Source organism: Halichondria panicea, chromosome 8 (genome assembly GCF_963675165.1).
Source record: "Halichondria panicea chromosome 8, odHalPani1.1, whole genome shotgun sequence".
In the NCBI taxonomy this organism is placed as follows: Eukaryota; Metazoa; Porifera; class Demospongiae; order Suberitida; family Halichondriidae; genus Halichondria; species Halichondria panicea.
In genome coordinates, this window is record NC_087384.1 from 4059972 (window position 1) to 4078226 (window position 18255).

Here is an 18255-nt window from a genome sequence, read left to right on the forward strand (position 1 = left end):
GACAAGATATACCTAAATATTCCCATGCATTTGTTTCACTGTTTACAAACTTGATCCTAAATTCCTACCAAAAGTCATGTTAGTGCTTATAGATATACCCCAAAACTATATATATACATGGATCTATATATAGATAGCTATTATTTGTATGTAGGGATCTCCAAGTGCCATGGCCAATTCAATACACTGCTTGTGGCACTATACATGCATAATTATAATGTATAGCGATGCATGTATAACTTGAAATTATTATTTGTTACTTATGTTTGCGGTGGCGTATAGCAGACTGAGAGGGGGGCTGACTCGACGGGGCCAGAGCCCCCCCTTTTGTGCTCCATCAACTCCAACTCAGCTTGAATCACTGATCTGTCAATTTATTCTGTATCAAGAGTAGATAAGAGTAATATTGTTGAACTGCTGTAGTAATCGTGGAACCTTAACATGCGTCATCACTGTCGTCACTATATATATTTTTTACTGCATTAGTACTGATTACTATTAAGTGATGACGCAGGAGCATGCAGGCAAAATTCTTTTTAGCAGTTCAACACTCTTACTCTTATATCTACTCTTGACTGCATGCATGCAAATGAATGTGCATGCATGCTGACTGCTGAGGAAAGTGAGTGATGACCTTTATTATGCCTCGGTGCGCATGTGCAAGCGAGGTACCGTATAGCGGGTATATTTCGAGGGTATAAATGTTCGCGGTTTTCACGGATTGAGCCTGTACCGCGAAAATTTATACCCACGAAAATTTATAATAGTAGGCGTGTTCAGTATTATGGATTCGAGGCTAACGGTGTGGAGGTACAGCTGTATGTTGATGTGCGCATGCGCCAAAAGGCTGGAAATCAGACCGAAAATAAAATCCGCGAAATCCTTTGTAATGGTCCATCCGCGAAAATTTATACCCTCGAAATATACCCGCTATACGGTATACGGTAGTGTGTGTCTGTGTAGACTGCTACAGCTGCTCAAGGATGAATCAAGTGCAAGTAAGAGTTTCTATATGCTTCTAGTCATGTTTTCTTGGATTTTAATTCGTGGGTTTGCAAAATAATGTTTCGTTCTCGAGTTATGCCTAGTTTTGCTTACTTGGAATGCCATTGCAGCCTTTTCAGAAGAGCACGTAGCCAAACTTGTTTACCGAGTGTTACTACTCTACTTAGTAGTCAGCTCTGCACTAGAACGTTAGCTATTGGTAGCTGCAAGCGAGGTATACGGTGTCAAGGGCATATGAAAAGACGCCCTTGGTAGTGTGTTTGTATGTTTGTGTCACTGTGTGTGTGTGTGTGTGTGTGTGTGTGTGTGTGTGTGTGTGTGTTGGAGGAGTTGAAACGAAAAAATAAATTGTGAGGAACTGCCTTATCTGACCGTAGAATTGGGTAATTATGTACTTCAACTCTTGTGGTCTAGTCTTTACTTGCATGAATTGTGTGTTTTGGGTCTAATCTGCTGGTGTGTGTGTGTGTGTGTGTGTGTCCAGCCCCTTCAAGGTATTTACTGTTGGCGTGTGGGTGGACAATTAATTTATTTACCGTATTTTATCTCATTGAACGTTAAAACAGTTATTGTGATAAAGAACAGAAAAAAGAAAAAGGAGAGGCTACCGTAAACGTTGAAATTTTCGACGCATCAAAATTTCGCACTTTCTGCACTAGGCCCACAATTCTTAAATTTCGTGCGCATAAATTTTCGTCCGTTATATTAACGTAGGTGTGGCTACCACGTACACGTACACCCACGTATATATTTAATTTCGTGCGTTGAGTCCAAGGACGAAAAAAACGAAGTTAAACACCCGTCGAAAATTTCAACGTTTACGGTATATACGCACCTCTCTAAAAAATTGCACCACCCTCTGTAAAAAACGGTTATCACAAAACGCACTTCTGTATAAAACATCAGCACCAACAAAAAAATGGCACCATGGCCACTTATTTTTTGCAGTAATCACCTCCCATAGGCACACGGTTGTCAGAGCTCCTCTAGTCTTAGAGGTTCTGCTTTGTCTCTTCCTCTTCCAATTCCTCCCGTATTTTTTCTTATTGTGACAAAGAACAGAAAAGGAGCTGCAAAGTAGGAATAACCACGCACAGCTAACAAAGCTTCCGCATGCGGTTAATTGTGGCGGTAGGCGGAGGTGGGGGACCCTTCTTGGCCACCATAAAAAGGAGAAAAATTCAGAAGCATAAATAATCGATAAACATCATAAACAACGTATAGTCCCCCTCTGATGGTCCCCTATGTATGTACAATGTTAATTCAGTTTTCAAACCAAACTAATAATTATAGATATCTACAGGACAAAACAGTTACTGATAGTCTAGTTCAATGTTGCCAGCGAGATTTTCAATAGGATCAAATTCAAGTGAGCTGAAGCTGCTTCTAGCTGACAAGCCTCGATAGTGTCTTCTTAACAGGGCATTGGCTTCTTGCATCTGCTGCTGTGTTTCTTTCATCTCAAGAACATGAAGCTTTAGTTCAGTGATTTCCGACAAGCATGTAGAAGAGACACTTACAGCGCTTAAATTTTCGGACTGTTCTGGTTCAATCTGAGCCTCTATCCAGTTCCAACTGTCCTGCCATTTTGAGTATATTGAGCGATTCTTGTTTGGGTATATTGTGGACGATGGAAGAGAGAGACTCTTTAGATAGCGTCTTGGTATAGATGCATCCACTTGAGAAAAAAACTCGATTTCTATTGCTTTCCTCTGTACAATTGCATTTAATTTTACTCTTTCAATATCTCCAACAGCTAAACCAATCAAAAGATTTGCTAGAACAATGCTCATTAAGATAGCCAGAAACAAAATAAACACAAGTACTAAACTTCCAGAGGGAAGATTTCCTGCCACATCTAATTTGACGTACATATCGTAAGGCAACTCCCCAAGCATGAAACCAAATACTGAGAGCAAAGCGTAGCCAACATTGTTAAACTCGCTAAGACTGCCAGCCAACATATAAAATGGGAAGGCAAATGCAAGCAGAAGGAAAATACTGATACTGAGTACAAAAAACACCGTTTTTGTGACCTCCAAAAACATTTTAACAATGGTTCCTGCCAGTGAAAAGTGCTCCAATGCCAACAAAAGCGAGAACCATGAGAAGAAACAGCCAACAGCTCCTAGTGACCAAACATGCAATGGATTAGGAAACACAAAGAAGATGAAAGTGATTGTAACGGATAGAAAATCAAACCAGGTGGATACCTGGAAGAACGCACTGAATCCACCACTTCGTTGTAGGTATACATGTACGAGCACATTAAATGCAATAACAGCAATTAAAATTATATTCACGACCAAAGCAAGTGCTCGTAATGCCGTAGCTCCGGGGCTTAATTCAAACGGGTCATCAACTGCAGTACTAACTATCTCTGTCTCGTTCAGTGAAATAAGCTGTTGAACTGGATTAGGCACAATAATCACAAAGATTGAGAGAAGTACTGTGAGCAGTAAATGAAGGGCATACAAACTGTAACAGTATATGCTTCCATACCTCTGCCATTTAGACTTCAAGAAAGCAGAAACCACTGGATGAGTGAGAAGAGCTTGTCGCTTAAAGTGCTTCATTTTCCGCAAAGTCATCATCGTATCTTGTCCAAAGCATACCCTCTTTTTACAAGCTCGTACTAGATCATGAGATACAACTGAAGTCCTCTGAACATTCCCCTTGTACTTGATTGTGGTTTCAGTGATGTCATCTTTATCAGATGGATGGATAGCAAAAGCAAGTCCTCGATGGCTTTTATTGTCAATCGTTTTTTGACAATAGAGGTACTTGAAGTCAAATTTCTCCCAGTAGTCAGGATGGGACTTGTCCAGATTGGCTCTTGAGTGACATCGATCCAATACTGCTTTAGCTGCTTTTGGCATTTGCTCAATAAGGCGTAAGATTGGACAGGTACGTGAGGGGGAGCCAAAGTCTAAACACTCCTGCCAGCGGCCATGATTAATTACTGCCATGACACAGTCAAAGTGTCCACAGTCTATCAGCATGTCTAAGAAGCTTAGTGACTCTGAGTTGATGCTCAACTTGCAATTTTTATCCAGTAAGAGAGTTATCATGGAAGGAGTCAAACTCTGTGATGCAGCATGAAGAGCACTGTTTCCAATGTTGTCTGTCATAGCGATCTGACATGGGTGGGACTGGATCAATAGCCTGGCACAGTTCGTAAAGCCTTTCTTGCAAGCTATCATGAATGCTGTTTCCCCATTAAATGCTTTGTGGAACATTGCTCCATTGTTCAACAGGAGATCAATGCATTGATAGTGTCCTCCGGTAGCAGCCGAATGTAGTGGGGTGATCCCAAAGTCGTTGGGTTCATTCAGCAGCTTGTGAATCTCAGGCACATCCAAGAGAGCTTTAAGTGCTTTGATATCACCTTTCCCAGCAGCTAGGTGTAGATAGCTGTTTCCTTCATCGTCTCGCATCTTCTTGACTTCGAACTGGAGGGCAGCAATCATTTTAGGGATAACTCCGCCTTGGCCTACATGTAGAGCATGGTGGATAGCTGAATATCCTCTGCAACAGGTATTGCTAATTAGCTCAGCAGCACAGGGCAGCTCTAAGAGGACATTGACTATAACCTTCCTGTTGCTGTTTAAAGCAAGGTGGAGAGCATTCAATCCTTTGCAATCCTTCACAAGTGGATTGGACCCATAAAAGATCAACTCTTTGGTACCAGCCAAATTAGCAGAGGTGACAGCGTTGTGTAAGGGGGTGCGCCCTCTTGCATCCCGGGCATCAATCTGGATAATTCCTTTCCCTCGTTCGACTAAGAAGGGGATCATGCAGGAGCTGTGGACAGAGAGAGCACAATGGTGGAGTGGTGTTTTGAGCTCTTGATCTGTGGACAAAATGATTTGAGGTCCAGCACGCTCGACCATCATCCTGACCATGTCAGACCTTCCTTGAGAGCAAGCCAGATGTAGAGGGGGTATGAGATTGCCCTTGGAGTCAGTTGGGGAGGCTCCATGCTCAAGCAATACTTTCACAACTTCAGTGTTGCAGCTGTCAACGGCAGCATGTAGTGGAGTACTGTTCTCCTCGTCAAGAAATCCAAGCACTGTCTCAATAGTGTAGCCATGATTTGTGCAGCATTGAATGATAAAATTAAGTACTCGATGAGAATTCTTGCGAGCTGCTAAATGGATTGGTGTTAGCCCGTTGTCATCAGTAGCACAAATTTTGAATAAACGATTCTTGCTCATCATCACATTGTCCATTACCTTCTTCTGCATTAAGATAATCCCTTCAATGTTGTCATTTTCACAGATGATATGCATAGGTGTTTTACTGCGATGTCCAGCAACAGAAAATTCAACAGGGTGGTCCAAGATAGCCTCCAGCGCTTTGTTCTTCCCTTGTGCTGCTAAATGTAAGGGAGCATACACATCCTTATTGAGGATCGAATCACTTGCTCCGTTTGTCAATAGTAGGTGACAGGCATCTGGGAGATCCTTTTCAGTAGCAAGATGGAGAGCAGTGTTTCCTATGTTATCCACAGCATCCAGATTAATCCCACTGTGGATCAGAAATGACATGATCAGCTGTTGGTTGTGCAGTGTTGCATGATGCAGGAGAGTGCGGCCTTCTATATCTACCTCACTGAGTGTCATATCATGCTCTTTCAATACATTCTTCAGCTCGTTCAGCTTTCCTTCAACAACCAGAGTGATTATCGACACTGAATCCTCGTACATATACGCCTCCAAACCAAGCGGTCTAGAACATGATCTCTTTTTGACCCACTTTGAACGGATATTGCCATTTTGTCGCGTTGCTGTGGTAACTATGGCTGCAGATTTCAAGCTAAGCAGAGTTTTCCCAGAAATTCCCTCCAATTCTATGGACACTTGCTTTGCCTGCATTTCAATAGCTCATCAAGAGGTTTACTGCAATGAAAAAACAAAAATGTACAACTCTGACTATTATAGTGTATAGAAATATAAATGGTACTATAACACATACATGTAGAAGGTCATGCAGTGACAGACATAATTACATTGCTTCTCACCAGGGCTTTTAGTTTTCTTTCAGTGGTTGGAGGGACAATGAGGGTACTTCAATCTTAATGGAAATTGTACGTCGATACTGTATACAGAATTTGCTGAGTGTAGAGTAACGTGATATAGGCCATTGACTCAATTTACAATGGAGATATGATAGCACTAAAAGGTCAACACCACACATTGCATTGTTCTAATTAAGGTGTCACATACAATTGATGCAATTGTGATGACTATACTCACTGTATAACTTTGAGAGATAATTATGCTCTATATAGAGCCGCCATCGTGCAGGGGTTTCAATGGTTTAGTTATTGTATGATCCAAACAAATTCTCACCAGAGAAGTGGCCGGAGCAATTAAGGACACACATGCATGCATGCAAAAAAGTCAGTGTCAGCTAGGGAATACTTTTTTGCAGCTTTGTTTAAAGTGATTCGGGTATTATGTGACAAGGGCCGGGAGGGGGTATTACAAGACACTTTAATAAATATACAGTCATTTCTTTTTCTCTTTCTACTGATTGGCTATGTCTCTTCGAAATACATAGTCATTAAAAACAGTCACTCAATCCTGCTTGTACATAATTATACCGGTGAATTTTACTTTATAAAAATTATACAGACCATACCCACTTTTAATTTCGTATATAAAGTTGAAGTTGGTAAATTTTCCTCAACGAACTATTGTGATCGATATCTGGTATCTCTGTCAATACAAACATACAGTCTAGCCTCGATCCCAGGCCGAGTTTACCGTATAGTGGCCGAGTATATTTCGAGCGTATACACTTTCGCGGATTGACCGTACGGATTTAATTTTCGCCGAATAGCAGCCTTTCTGCAGCATGCATGCGATATTAAATTCGTGGGTATAAATGTTTGCAGTACATGCTTGATCAGCGAAAACCACGAACATTTATACCCTCAAAATATACACAGTAGTCTATACGAAATAATTGTTTTATGTAAATAGATGTAGAAAGATGCCTCTCAAGGTGCATATGCAATGTCTTACACACCAGTCCTGCACCCCTAGCCTAGCCCTGAGTACTTCTTGTTCATGAAGGTGTGACCAGTCCATTCACCATTCCCACATCCTGCACGTGTGGCATAGAAAGGGTGCCACCACCACCACCACCACCGCCATAGAAAAGCATATTAAAGTTGAAAGGTCAACCTCCTCCAGCTCAGTGCAGAGAGCTCAGTGTATAGCTGTCACTCCAGATCTGGCCCCATAGCTGTGGTAAATGGTACATGGTATATGGCTGCCTGGGATCTGACATTTCTGGGCACTGGCTCAGCCTACCCCTCCCCTCACAGAGGAGCCTCCTGCATGGTACTTAGACATGGTGAGTTGGGATAATAGATCTAATGACATTACGTCATATATATATTCTAGCTGTATGTATGATAGTCATTTTTAATATGCATGCTGTGTGTTCAACCATGCTGTGTGTGTATGGTGCGCAGATCTGGGATGCTGGGTGTTTGACTGTGGCGAGGGTAGCCAGATACAGTTGATGAGGAGCTCCATCAGACCAGGACGAGTCACGAAGATCTTTATCACTCATCTACACGGAGACCATGTGAGTTGTTGCTTGGACTACGGATAATAATTTGTGAACGGACATCAGTCATGCAGTGGAAATAAAACATTCCACCATAGATCCATATAGGGTCATAATTATACATTGTAGTACTTCTTTGGTGCACCTAATAATCATTGCTTTAATTTTACATTAAATATCCAGACAATACATTGAAAAGTTGAGATACATTCCATGCAAGCAACGTAGCTTTATAGCCAGCAAGAGTGTTGCAAGTTAGATAGCTTTGAGGATCAGCTAGTTTTAGATAGCTATTGCAACTTTTCAGTCGCACACTGCTCTTAGCTAGCTCGCATGCAGCTGTATGCTTGTTTTAATTATTCCGGACACTTTGCATGCTCTATAAAGATATGTTCGATAAATTAGAACATAAGTTATAAGGTAATTGCCAAATGTTTCTTGTGTATTGCCTATACTGGCCTTAATTTTTGGTATCTGTGGGCGTTTTTATGCCTCAGCACGTTCCCCACGTATAAAGCTAACTGTGTGTGTCTGACTAACGGTTGCAATGCAACGAAAACTAACAGTTTCTATCTATAGGCTTTTTAGCCACGTTTTCTTGGATTACTGATTGCGGATTTGCAAACTAAGCTTTTTTCTCGAGTTATGGTTAATTTTAATTACAGTGATAGTTGTTACAGTCTCCTCAGAGTCGTTTGTAGCATCATCTGTCTGCACAAGTTTCTATTCGACTATAAGCTGATGTATGTCAGTTTCTATGTAGATTAGTAGTAGTCTACAAAAGAAACTAGGAGAAATCCGATTATATATACATGTAGTTACCATAATGAAAATAAATGGTCAGGTGGTTCCAGCCTCCTGCATGGTCATGCATAACTTAGCTGGCCAGAGTATATGAAACTCAAAGCCTATTAAGGCGATTCAGGTTATAGTCATGAGAGGTCCCAGAAGTGCGCAACGCAACTTTGAATTAATTAGAAGCCAATAATTTCTGTAGGGGACTAGTATATAACAGTTTATAAAGTTGTGCCACCCCCCCTTATAGGTGTATGGCCTCCCTGGTCTATTGTGCACCCTTAGTGCCAGTCTGTCAGAAGACAGTGCTCCACTAGAGGTTTACGGGCCCCTCGGACTGCGGCAGTTTGTGAGAGTGGCTCTGAACCTTGCTCGTTCTCAACTATGCTATCCCTATGTAGTGCATGAACTATGTCACAATGTTAACCCTGCTGACCATGATGGCCTGGTGAGTATAGGTTTAGTATGTGCAAGCAATGATCATAATTTCGTTAATGTTCTATCAACAAAATTGTGTATATACATATACTAGAGCTGGCTTGTATTAAAATTGTTCACTCATTTGTACTGATTTTTGTCCTAGCCAGCTTGCTCTTTAGTGTATAGTGACTCTCAGTTACATTAATTCTAACTTTTGTGTAAAATCATGTAAAATTATTTGGTTGATATTAATTTTGTCTACTATAATTCTTATTATAAACCCACCCCACCACTGTACAGAGTAACTGGAATCCTGATCCCAGTGCGACTGGCCAGCCTCATCCCAAGGAGCTTCCCGGGAGGAACATTCAGAGAAACCCTGCGGGATTCTGGGAGATGTGAGTACTGCCTTTTTCTTTGTTAAATATTCTTCACATGGCGAACGAACGCTGCCTTGTGTTTTTGTACATTGCATATGCAACTGTACCGTAGAAACTGGACTACATGTATTAGCGCATATTCAATCATAAGCATATCACTATTTTAATGGCGGCATATTGATGTCGCTGGTTTTTTGCACTGGATTAATTGTTAAACAATTGTTTCAGATGTTATATGAAATTTTAGGATTGATTAAGCTTGCAGCTTGTACCATAGAGATGAAGAGACTATAAGCGCCTCAAAAACCGTCCACGTTTCGCTGCGGTTGAATCGAGGCCCCTACTATAACGTGTGAAAATACTTATGGCAAGGAAAAAAAGAGACAAACGGTTGTCTTACTGTTGGTGTGAGAAGCCTCCTGCTGAACTTTCACGTCTATTTGATACTTGAGGCCATAATAAGACACAGCTTATTTAGCAGTAGTGTCATTTCCAAATGATACCTACTAACAAGGCTGGCTGGCATTGAATACCATATAGCGGGTAATTTTCGTGGGGTAAAATATTTGTTATTTTCGTGGGCAGGCTGACCTCCACGAAATTTTATCGTAGGCGTGGCTTATCTGAACGTAGGAATGCCGTGCAGCCACGAGACTAAACGAAATTTTTACTCACGAAAACTACCGTTTCTCGAGTTGAACGAATTTTTTACCCCACGAAACTTACCCGCTATATGGTAGAAGTTTTGAAGGGCTTGGAAAGGAGAAGTATTTTTCCCATGGTTAGGAGGCGAAACACAGCTGTATCTTAGCTCAGTATTGTGCGTTTTATCTGAGCAGATTATGTTAAGCACGTGATCCGATGCCAATAATTGTACAGTAGCACTTAGACTAGCTGGGAATATAAATCTCTTTGGGTACACTGTTTTCTTGCACCTGCATGGTCCTGCTGAGGAAATGTGATTTAGATTGAGGTTGACCTAGACCCCGTTCCTGCATGGTCAATATGAATGATGTACATATTGAAAATAAAACTAACTATTAACTAGAGCACTGAGCTCGTACTTGAATACAAATAGTAGTATGAAGCATGGAGAAGCTGGCTAGGTAGCAAGTAATATGAGCAATGAAATTCCATCGTTCCTAGTACAGGATAACTTCAGCTGTAAATACGTACCTCGAGAAAAGGACGCATGTAGAAGCTAGCTCGGCCAACGTGCAAGTTCACCTTAGCTTTTGCTTGCTTTTATTACAACAACAAAGCTTTAACATCAAAATCTGCCATTAAAACTAATAACTTGTTGTGTGAAGGCTATCCATGCTGTAAACGCAGAGCTATGGTATCCATGTGAGCATGCAGGCTCATAAATTACAAACAGACAGACAAACAAACCAACGGACTACTATACCCGCTGGCCGCAGCACGGCCTCAGGTAATGAATTATGGTTGCTTGTTTGCCTAGCTCTGTCACTTGTTTCCTAGTTGCTAGCCTCGCTAGCTATTGTAGTCATCACTCGTCACAGTGACATCTGGTTACTGTGTTGTTTAAAAATGTATGATAGGATTAAGCACAGTCATGGAGCTCTTCTATTGACCCCATTACCGCATACTCTAATAATCCACTGTATGCTACTGACTGTACATGTAGCTGAGTGTATTATAGTGGTTCATAAATTATTCAGTGTAGTATAATTACGGTATGGTTACATGTATGAGTGTATTTATACTCAGTGACACGTACCATACATTATAGAGCACAGATTATCTTTCTCTATAAATTATTATCTATGGTGACACTCAGTCAGAATTGATGGTACTCATAGTACGACATAATTTTTGTATGCAGCTGTCGAGAAGGTCCTTTATACGTGAGGGCTGCAACACTCAAGCACAGAATAGCCTCGTTTGGATATGTTATTACGGAAGATACACTGCCTGGAAAGTGAGGATTTACATGTACATGTATTAATTGTGCGTGCATTCAAATCGCATATTTGTATGTGCAATCTATTCATACATGTAGTACGTTATGTGAACGGATGTGTTTCTGGCTTATTCTAAGGTTCACATTGATAGCTATCGTTGAGAGAACTGTGTCATGATTGTGGCTATGCTACATATGCAAGGAAAATATTTCTGCTTTTTAGTGATAGCTAGATGCTATAACTCACTAGTGCTACTTGATCTATTAGTTTTAATGATGTTGATCAAGCCATTAGTACATTGTAAATCCATCAGAGTAATTCAATTTTTGTACAGGTTGCAGGTTGACAAGCTTAAATCCCTGGGCGTGCCTCCTGGTCCACTGTATGCTAAACTAAAGAGGGGAGAGTCAATCCAGTTTCCCCAAGGCACTATGGTAGGTAAAAAGACATCCTGAACACTATTTCGATTTGTCGATCAGCTAATATTTACTTCGTCAAATCAATCCCTTCCACTGCACAGATCAGTCCAGCCGAAGTGGTTGGTCCTGGTCGACCAGGCAGGAAAGTGGTTTTACTAGGAGATACATGTGACAATGAGGACATTGCTCCACTGTGTGAAGAAGCTGACGTTATAGTGCATGAGGCGACCAATGAGAATGCTCACGAGCAGCAGTGTAGGGAGAATGGACACTCTACTCCAGGTAAGAGAGAGCAATGAGTCAGAAGAACGTTTTAAGTGACTGATGTGCCGCTTCGTCTGATTAATCAGACACAAGCATGCATACATGTACATGTATATTCTGGATTAAACGCTTGGGCATTTAACATCTGCACAGATTTAAATGTCACTCCTAGCCATTTATCAAGAGTTTAAGCCTATAATAACTTTGTGTGGTTTCAAATGTAGTTGCTAACGGTGCATACATTTAGTGTGCACAGAGTTAACAATAATTATATGCCCATGCACACAGTTAGCTTACTTACCATTGTACTTTGCCATTCACCCTTCTCCCAGCCATGGCTGCCGCATTCTGTCACCGTATGAAGGCTTCACAGTTGATTCTCACTCACTTTAGTCAGCGCTACCGTCGCCCCAATGAAGAGACAGGACATAATGGAGAGGAGGTCACTGTGGACAGGCTAGTACTAGACGCTCAGAACACCCTTAGTAGATTAGGAGACACTGCATCAGCAATTAATGTCAGTGCTGCTGATGATTTCAAGGTCTACCAAATATCAGCCAAAAAGTAGTTTTATTGAGTATTAACTTTAAAGATCTGCTTAATTTGTGTAATTTGTTCATTTTTTAAAGCATCAACTAGGCCCTCTTGCTATCAGTCCCTCTGTCTGTCATCTGTCTTTTAATGCTCTGGCAGCTGTGTGTGATCAGCCAAAAAATATTTAATATAAACGCAGTGTACTTATAGCCCTAGCTCATAGATAATTAGCTGTGTACAAAAGTTAAAGTTATTGCTTGCGATTTAATACAATGTAGAACCGTTGAGTTTGTAGTAGCGGTTAGTAACTAAATGCACAACATTTTTTAAGTAATTAGGTTCTCTTGACATGGGAATAATACCGGGAAATAATAGAGGTTCATTTTCTGGCATTGGCGAGAAAACTAGGCAAACGAGAATATTTAGAGCTTAAAAACAAAAAATAGTTGTTTCATCAGCAAAAATGTTCACTACGTACCTACAGTATAACCGGCTCGTACAATACAACTATAGAAAATAAGTTATGTAACTACAATAGTGTTAACACTTGGTTCTTAATTTAATTAATTGTTTATGTACCTAAAGATATCATAACGTGACAAAAGAACTCTTTGTACCTCCAGTACCGTATAGAGCGGGTTATTTTCATATGGTAGAAATAAATTTTCATATTTTTCGTATCAGTAGAGCATCTTGGAAAATCAGCTCAATTAACGTAACTATCCTGAGCTGTAAATGTTGACAATACGAAGTACACTGTATATTTCATATAAAATGTGCACCAACGAAAATTACTCGCTATACGATATCTTCACAAAAATCAAAATCTATATACTGTATAATTATGCCGTAGAGCGGGTTATTTTCGAGGCACTCAATCTTCAAGGTTTTCGAGGTTTGAAAATTTAGTGTCCCGAAAATTGGGCTACTTCCGGCCTCTTTACTGTAGGGGTGTGGTTATTTGAACCTCTATCCTCGACATGTTTCGTTTGGGCAATCCACGGAAATTTAGTGCCTTGAAAATAACCCTTGCTATAATTATGAATCGATATATTAGTTTTTCTTTTCCAAATGATGCTGACCATCAGGGGGCCTGAGAATGACGTTTTAGGGGGGCTCTGAATGGCTTGCAGTGGTCATAATTTATGAAACATTGTTTCCCGCGTGTTGCACAACCGTAACAGGGATGCTGCAAATTCAATGTAAAATGTCACGTGACGCTAATTCCGTTTCCAATCCCTTTCCTCTTTAATTTAATCTATGGTCAGAGTGACTTAGTCGCAGTACACCTAGAATGCGTCTAATTCATAATCAATAATAGCAGCATAAAATGGGATGAAAATAAACAAATATACGTAGATGAATTACTGGAGAAAAATAAGGTTTGAACAATCTGATCAAAATTTATTTGCCCAAGGCCTGCAAAAGCCTCCCATACACACTGGGAACCTCTAAGCCGCTGCATGTTAACAGAAAACAAAATTACAAGAAGCCTATCTCAAAACATGCCCATGCATAAACATAATTATTATAACAGCAAAAGTTTTATTATGCATGTAGATCTAGTAATTAAATGCAACATGAAAATAAAGTAAGCTGTTTAGTGTGTGTTTTATATCATACATAAAATTAATAAGCTCTTCATTTGAAAAATTCGGAAGTTTTGGCTCGACAATCAGAAATCAATTTTTAAACCTTTTCGTCTGAAAAGGAAAGCAACACAAATTGCTACTCCTTGAAAGCTGCTTAGTAAAATAATAGTCCTTGGAAACCAAGGGCTTGTGAAGACGTATTTGGAAACGGTAAATATCCATGTTACTCCACTTGCACAGAAGATAGTAATAAAGAAACGTGTGTATAGTACAGTTGTTTGCTTGTTTGTGTGTTTTCTGTTGCTACAAAAAGCTTGTGATCTGATCACTAGAGCAGCAATAATAGTAAACATAATCAGGTTGAAGAATACAGAAATTGATAATGGTACGACCAAAAAAATAACCTCTGAGATGGGATTGATCTATCCAACACGTGTAAGGATTACGCCCATATCCAACCCAATCGCTTGTATTGTCCACAATTAGAGTTGCTGTTACAATCAACAATGGCACTCCCCAGCCAAACACTAGCAGTATAGGAACCCATCCGTATGTACAGTTCAGAGACTCTTTCTTCAGTTTACTAGCATTATATAATGAATAAAAGGTATCTAACATTGTGGCTGACATGAGCATGAATTGTGACAACACAGGGAAAAATGTAGCAACACTGATACACTGTAGCATCCCTCTTTTGTGTACTCCGTAGATCCCAATATTACCACTGTTAGATCGAATGCACAATTGGCCAAGCACACGTTGATTATTAGCACATGAAAAGATTTACGGATGGATCGAAACAGACATAATGATATTATCACAAAACAATCACCGACAATTGACAAACTGCACACCACCTTTAGCCAAATTTTAAAGACCTCCATATCAGGCAGACAACTTTGGGGCTCCCCCATCTCATTATAGCACACCACCTGCACAGTATCATAACTGTCGGAGGTCTATCTTTCTGAATCACTCAAGTTCTGTACTGGCATTAGCGACAATCCATCCGGACAACTCATTCCAGTGCATAGTTGTCCATTGCATAAAGACCTGCTTACGATGATGTGTAGAAAAACTATCTGCAGAATACTATAATAGATCTAAAGCCATGTTTTTGTTGTGCGGCTATATATACTATAATACTATTCACTGGCTGATGTGTATCATGCACAACTCAGTTCAGCATTCCGGACATGTGTCCTGTCAGGCATGTAATACCATTTCGGTTTTCCCACAACGATAGATCTACTTGTATAATATATGAAGTTAAAGTTTGCATAGTCTTTGTGTAGGAGGTTAAGTGATTAGAACTAATCAAATCATCATTAATTTTCCTCCTTAATTCCAAAGAGGTTAAGTGATTAAATCATCATTTGAGCAAATAGTGTAGAAGTGCTTGTACTATGTTGTTGATATTAGTCGGTACCTAGTAATTAGTGTCAGAACAAACTAGTCTTACGTTTACTAACAACCGTGGTTTATATAGGCAGTGACATTGCAGTAATGATAACTAAATGTATAATTATACCCATTATAATTATGTGGTATCGACTAGACACGTACTGGAAACAACGCCTTTTCTCTCTATGGTTAAACAGGCGTGGTTTCCAGCTAGTCTAGTTGATCGACCATGATTGTTGTTAAAAACGATCGATGCCAAAAGTTCAAGTCTAAAATTAATGGCTGCCATTAGCAGAGCCTTGCAGCTCTCTTCTCACTCTTGCAGCTAGCGTTCTAGTGCAGAGCTAACTACTAAGTAGAGTAGCAACACTCGGTAAACAAGTTTGGCTACGTGCTCTTCTGAAAAGGCTGCAATGGCATTCCAAGTAAGCAAAACTCGAGAACGAAGCATTATTTTGCAAATCCACGAATTGAAATCCAAGTAAACATGACTAGAAGCCTATAGAAACTCTTACTTGCACTTGATTCATCCTTGAGCAGCTGTAGCAGTCTACACACAGACACAGACACAGACACACAAACACACTACCTCGCTTGGTAGCGTGCGCACCGATGCATAATAAGATTTCTGTGTTATGACAGTGAATTTATATAAACTACAATAACTACAATTACATCTACCTTTGATTAATAATTTATTGATGGTAATTGCTGAATTATTTCAATTTTATGTACTGTGACTATAAGTCAACCTGACCATGCATGCATAGATTATATAAAGAGGAAAGGGACTGGTAACAGAAGTAGCATCACGTGACATTTTACATTGAATTTGCAGTATGCAGGAAACATATGAATTATGACCACTGCAAGCCATTCAGAGCCCCCCTAAAACATAATTTTCTCATGCCCCCTGATGGTGAGCATCATTTGGAAAAGAAAAACTAATAATTGCGTAGATATCGTATGGCGGGTAATTTTCGTTGGTGCAAATTGAAGTACGTACCCTCGTATTTTCAAAATTTTACACCTCAAGATAATTACGTTGAACTGAAAATGTTCGCAGTTTTATTGTTCGTAATGCTCTACTTGATACAAAAAATACTAATATTTCCACCATACGAAAATAACCCGCTATACGGTAGCTAGAGATACAAATGGTTTTTGTGTCACAATATGAGATCTTTATATGTACCTAGAATGCAAAGCTAAAATTGTGCAACTCATCGGTGTAATATGCAGATGGGATCCTAGATTTTACTAACACTAGATACATGATCGATACATAGCCTCAATTGAACCCCGGCGTAACGCGGATATAATTTGAGGTCATGCCGTTTCCAATCTTTATAATCTATGATCTGACTCACATTCATACTGTGTAAAAGATTTATTTATTTCAGAATCAATAATAGCAGTATAAATGGGATGAAATAAATAAATACGTAGATGAATTACTGGAGAAAAATAAGAATAAGTTTGAAAACGATCGATCAAAATTTGAAGGCTTGCAAACTCCCATACACATGGGCACCTTTAGACCACTGTTAATTAACAGAAAACAAATTACAGAAGAAGCCTATCTATCTATATACAAAACATCCCATAATATACGTTAAACATTATAGCAATAGTATAATTATACGAGTTGAATATAATAGTAATGCATCATAAAAATATAGTAAGCTGTACAGTGTGTGTTTTGTATTGTATAGATCGCTCTTCATTTGGAAAATTTGGAATTTTGGGCTCGACAATCAGAGATTAATTTTTTAAACTTTTGAAATACTTTCCGTCTGAAAAGAAAAGCAACACAAATTGCTACTCCTTGAAAGCTGCTCAATAAAATAGCAGTCCTTGGAAACCAAGGGTTTGTGAAGACGTAATTGGAAATGACAAATATCCATGTTATTCCACTGGCACAGAAGATAGTAATAAAGAAACGTGTGTATAGTACATTTGTTTGCTTGTTTGTGTTTTTTCTGTTGCGCCAAAAAGATCTGATCACTAGAGTAACAATAATCGTAAACATAATCATGTTGAAAAATACAGAAATTGATAATGGTACCACGAGAAAAATAACCTCTGAGATGGGATGATCTATCCAGCAAGTATAACGATTACGCCCATATCCTACCCATTCGCTTGTATTGTCAATAATTAGAGCTGTTACTACGATCAACAATGGCACTCCCCAGGCAAACACTAGTAGTATAAGAATCCATCCATATTGACAGTTCCCAGGCTGTTTCTTCAGTTTACTAGCATTATATAAAGAACAAACGGTATCCAACATTGTGACTGACATGAGCATAAATTGTGACAACAGGGAATAATGTAGCAACACTGATACACTGTAGCATACCTCTTTCGTGTACTCTGTAGATCCCAATATTACCACTGTTAGATTGAATCCACAATTGGCCAGGCACACGTTAAATATTAGTAAATGAAAAGATTTATGGATGGTTCGAAACAGACATAATGATATTATCACAAAACAATCACCGACAATTGACAAACTGCACACCACCTTTAGTAAAATTTTAAAGATCTCCATATCATCAACATAGTCAGGCAGACAACCTTGGGGCTCCCCCATCTCATTATAGCACACCATTTGCACCGTCTCATTACTGTCGGAGGTCCATCTTTCTGGATCACTCAAGTTCTGTACTGGCATTAGCGACAATCCATCCGGACAACTCATTCCAGTGCATAGTTGTCCATTGCATAAAGACCTGCTTACGATGATTTGTAGAAAAACTATCTGCAGAACACTGTATAGATCTAAAGCCATGTTTTTGTTGTGCGGCTATATACTATTCACTGGCTGATGTATGTGTATATACCATGCACAACTATGATATCAGTTCAGCATTCCGGACATGTGTCCTACCAGGCATGTGATACCATTTCAGTTTTCCCACGG

General features: G+C 39.6%; 2 protein-coding genes across 2 annotated transcripts; one reads left to right on the forward strand and one right to left on the reverse strand.

Annotated features, from left to right (window-relative positions):
- Window positions 1-2185: 2185 nt before the first annotated feature.
- LOC135340024 (transient receptor potential cation channel subfamily A member 1-like) lies at window positions 2186-7161 on the reverse strand. The gene is made up of 3 exons (XM_064536305.1): window positions 7042-7161; window positions 6029-6105; window positions 2186-5906 (listed from the first exon to the last, which is right to left on the reverse strand). The coding sequence occupies exon 3, from the start codon at window positions 5880-5882 to the stop codon at window positions 2319-2321; it is 3564 nt and encodes a 1187-aa protein (XP_064392375.1). The 5' UTR covers window positions 5883-5906; window positions 6029-6105; window positions 7042-7161; the 3' UTR covers window positions 2186-2318.
- Window positions 7162-7234: 73 nt separating this feature from the next.
- Window positions 7235-12436, forward strand: LOC135340028 (zinc phosphodiesterase ELAC protein 1-like). The gene is made up of 8 exons (XM_064536310.1): window positions 7235-7371; window positions 7493-7608; window positions 8636-8833; window positions 9106-9203; window positions 11032-11127; window positions 11445-11544; window positions 11631-11811; window positions 12126-12436. The coding sequence occupies exons 1-8, from the start codon at window positions 7284-7286 to the stop codon at window positions 12359-12361; spliced, it is 1113 nt and encodes a 370-aa protein (XP_064392380.1). The 5' UTR covers window positions 7235-7283; the 3' UTR covers window positions 12362-12436.
- Window positions 12437-18255: the final 5819 nt, after the last annotated feature.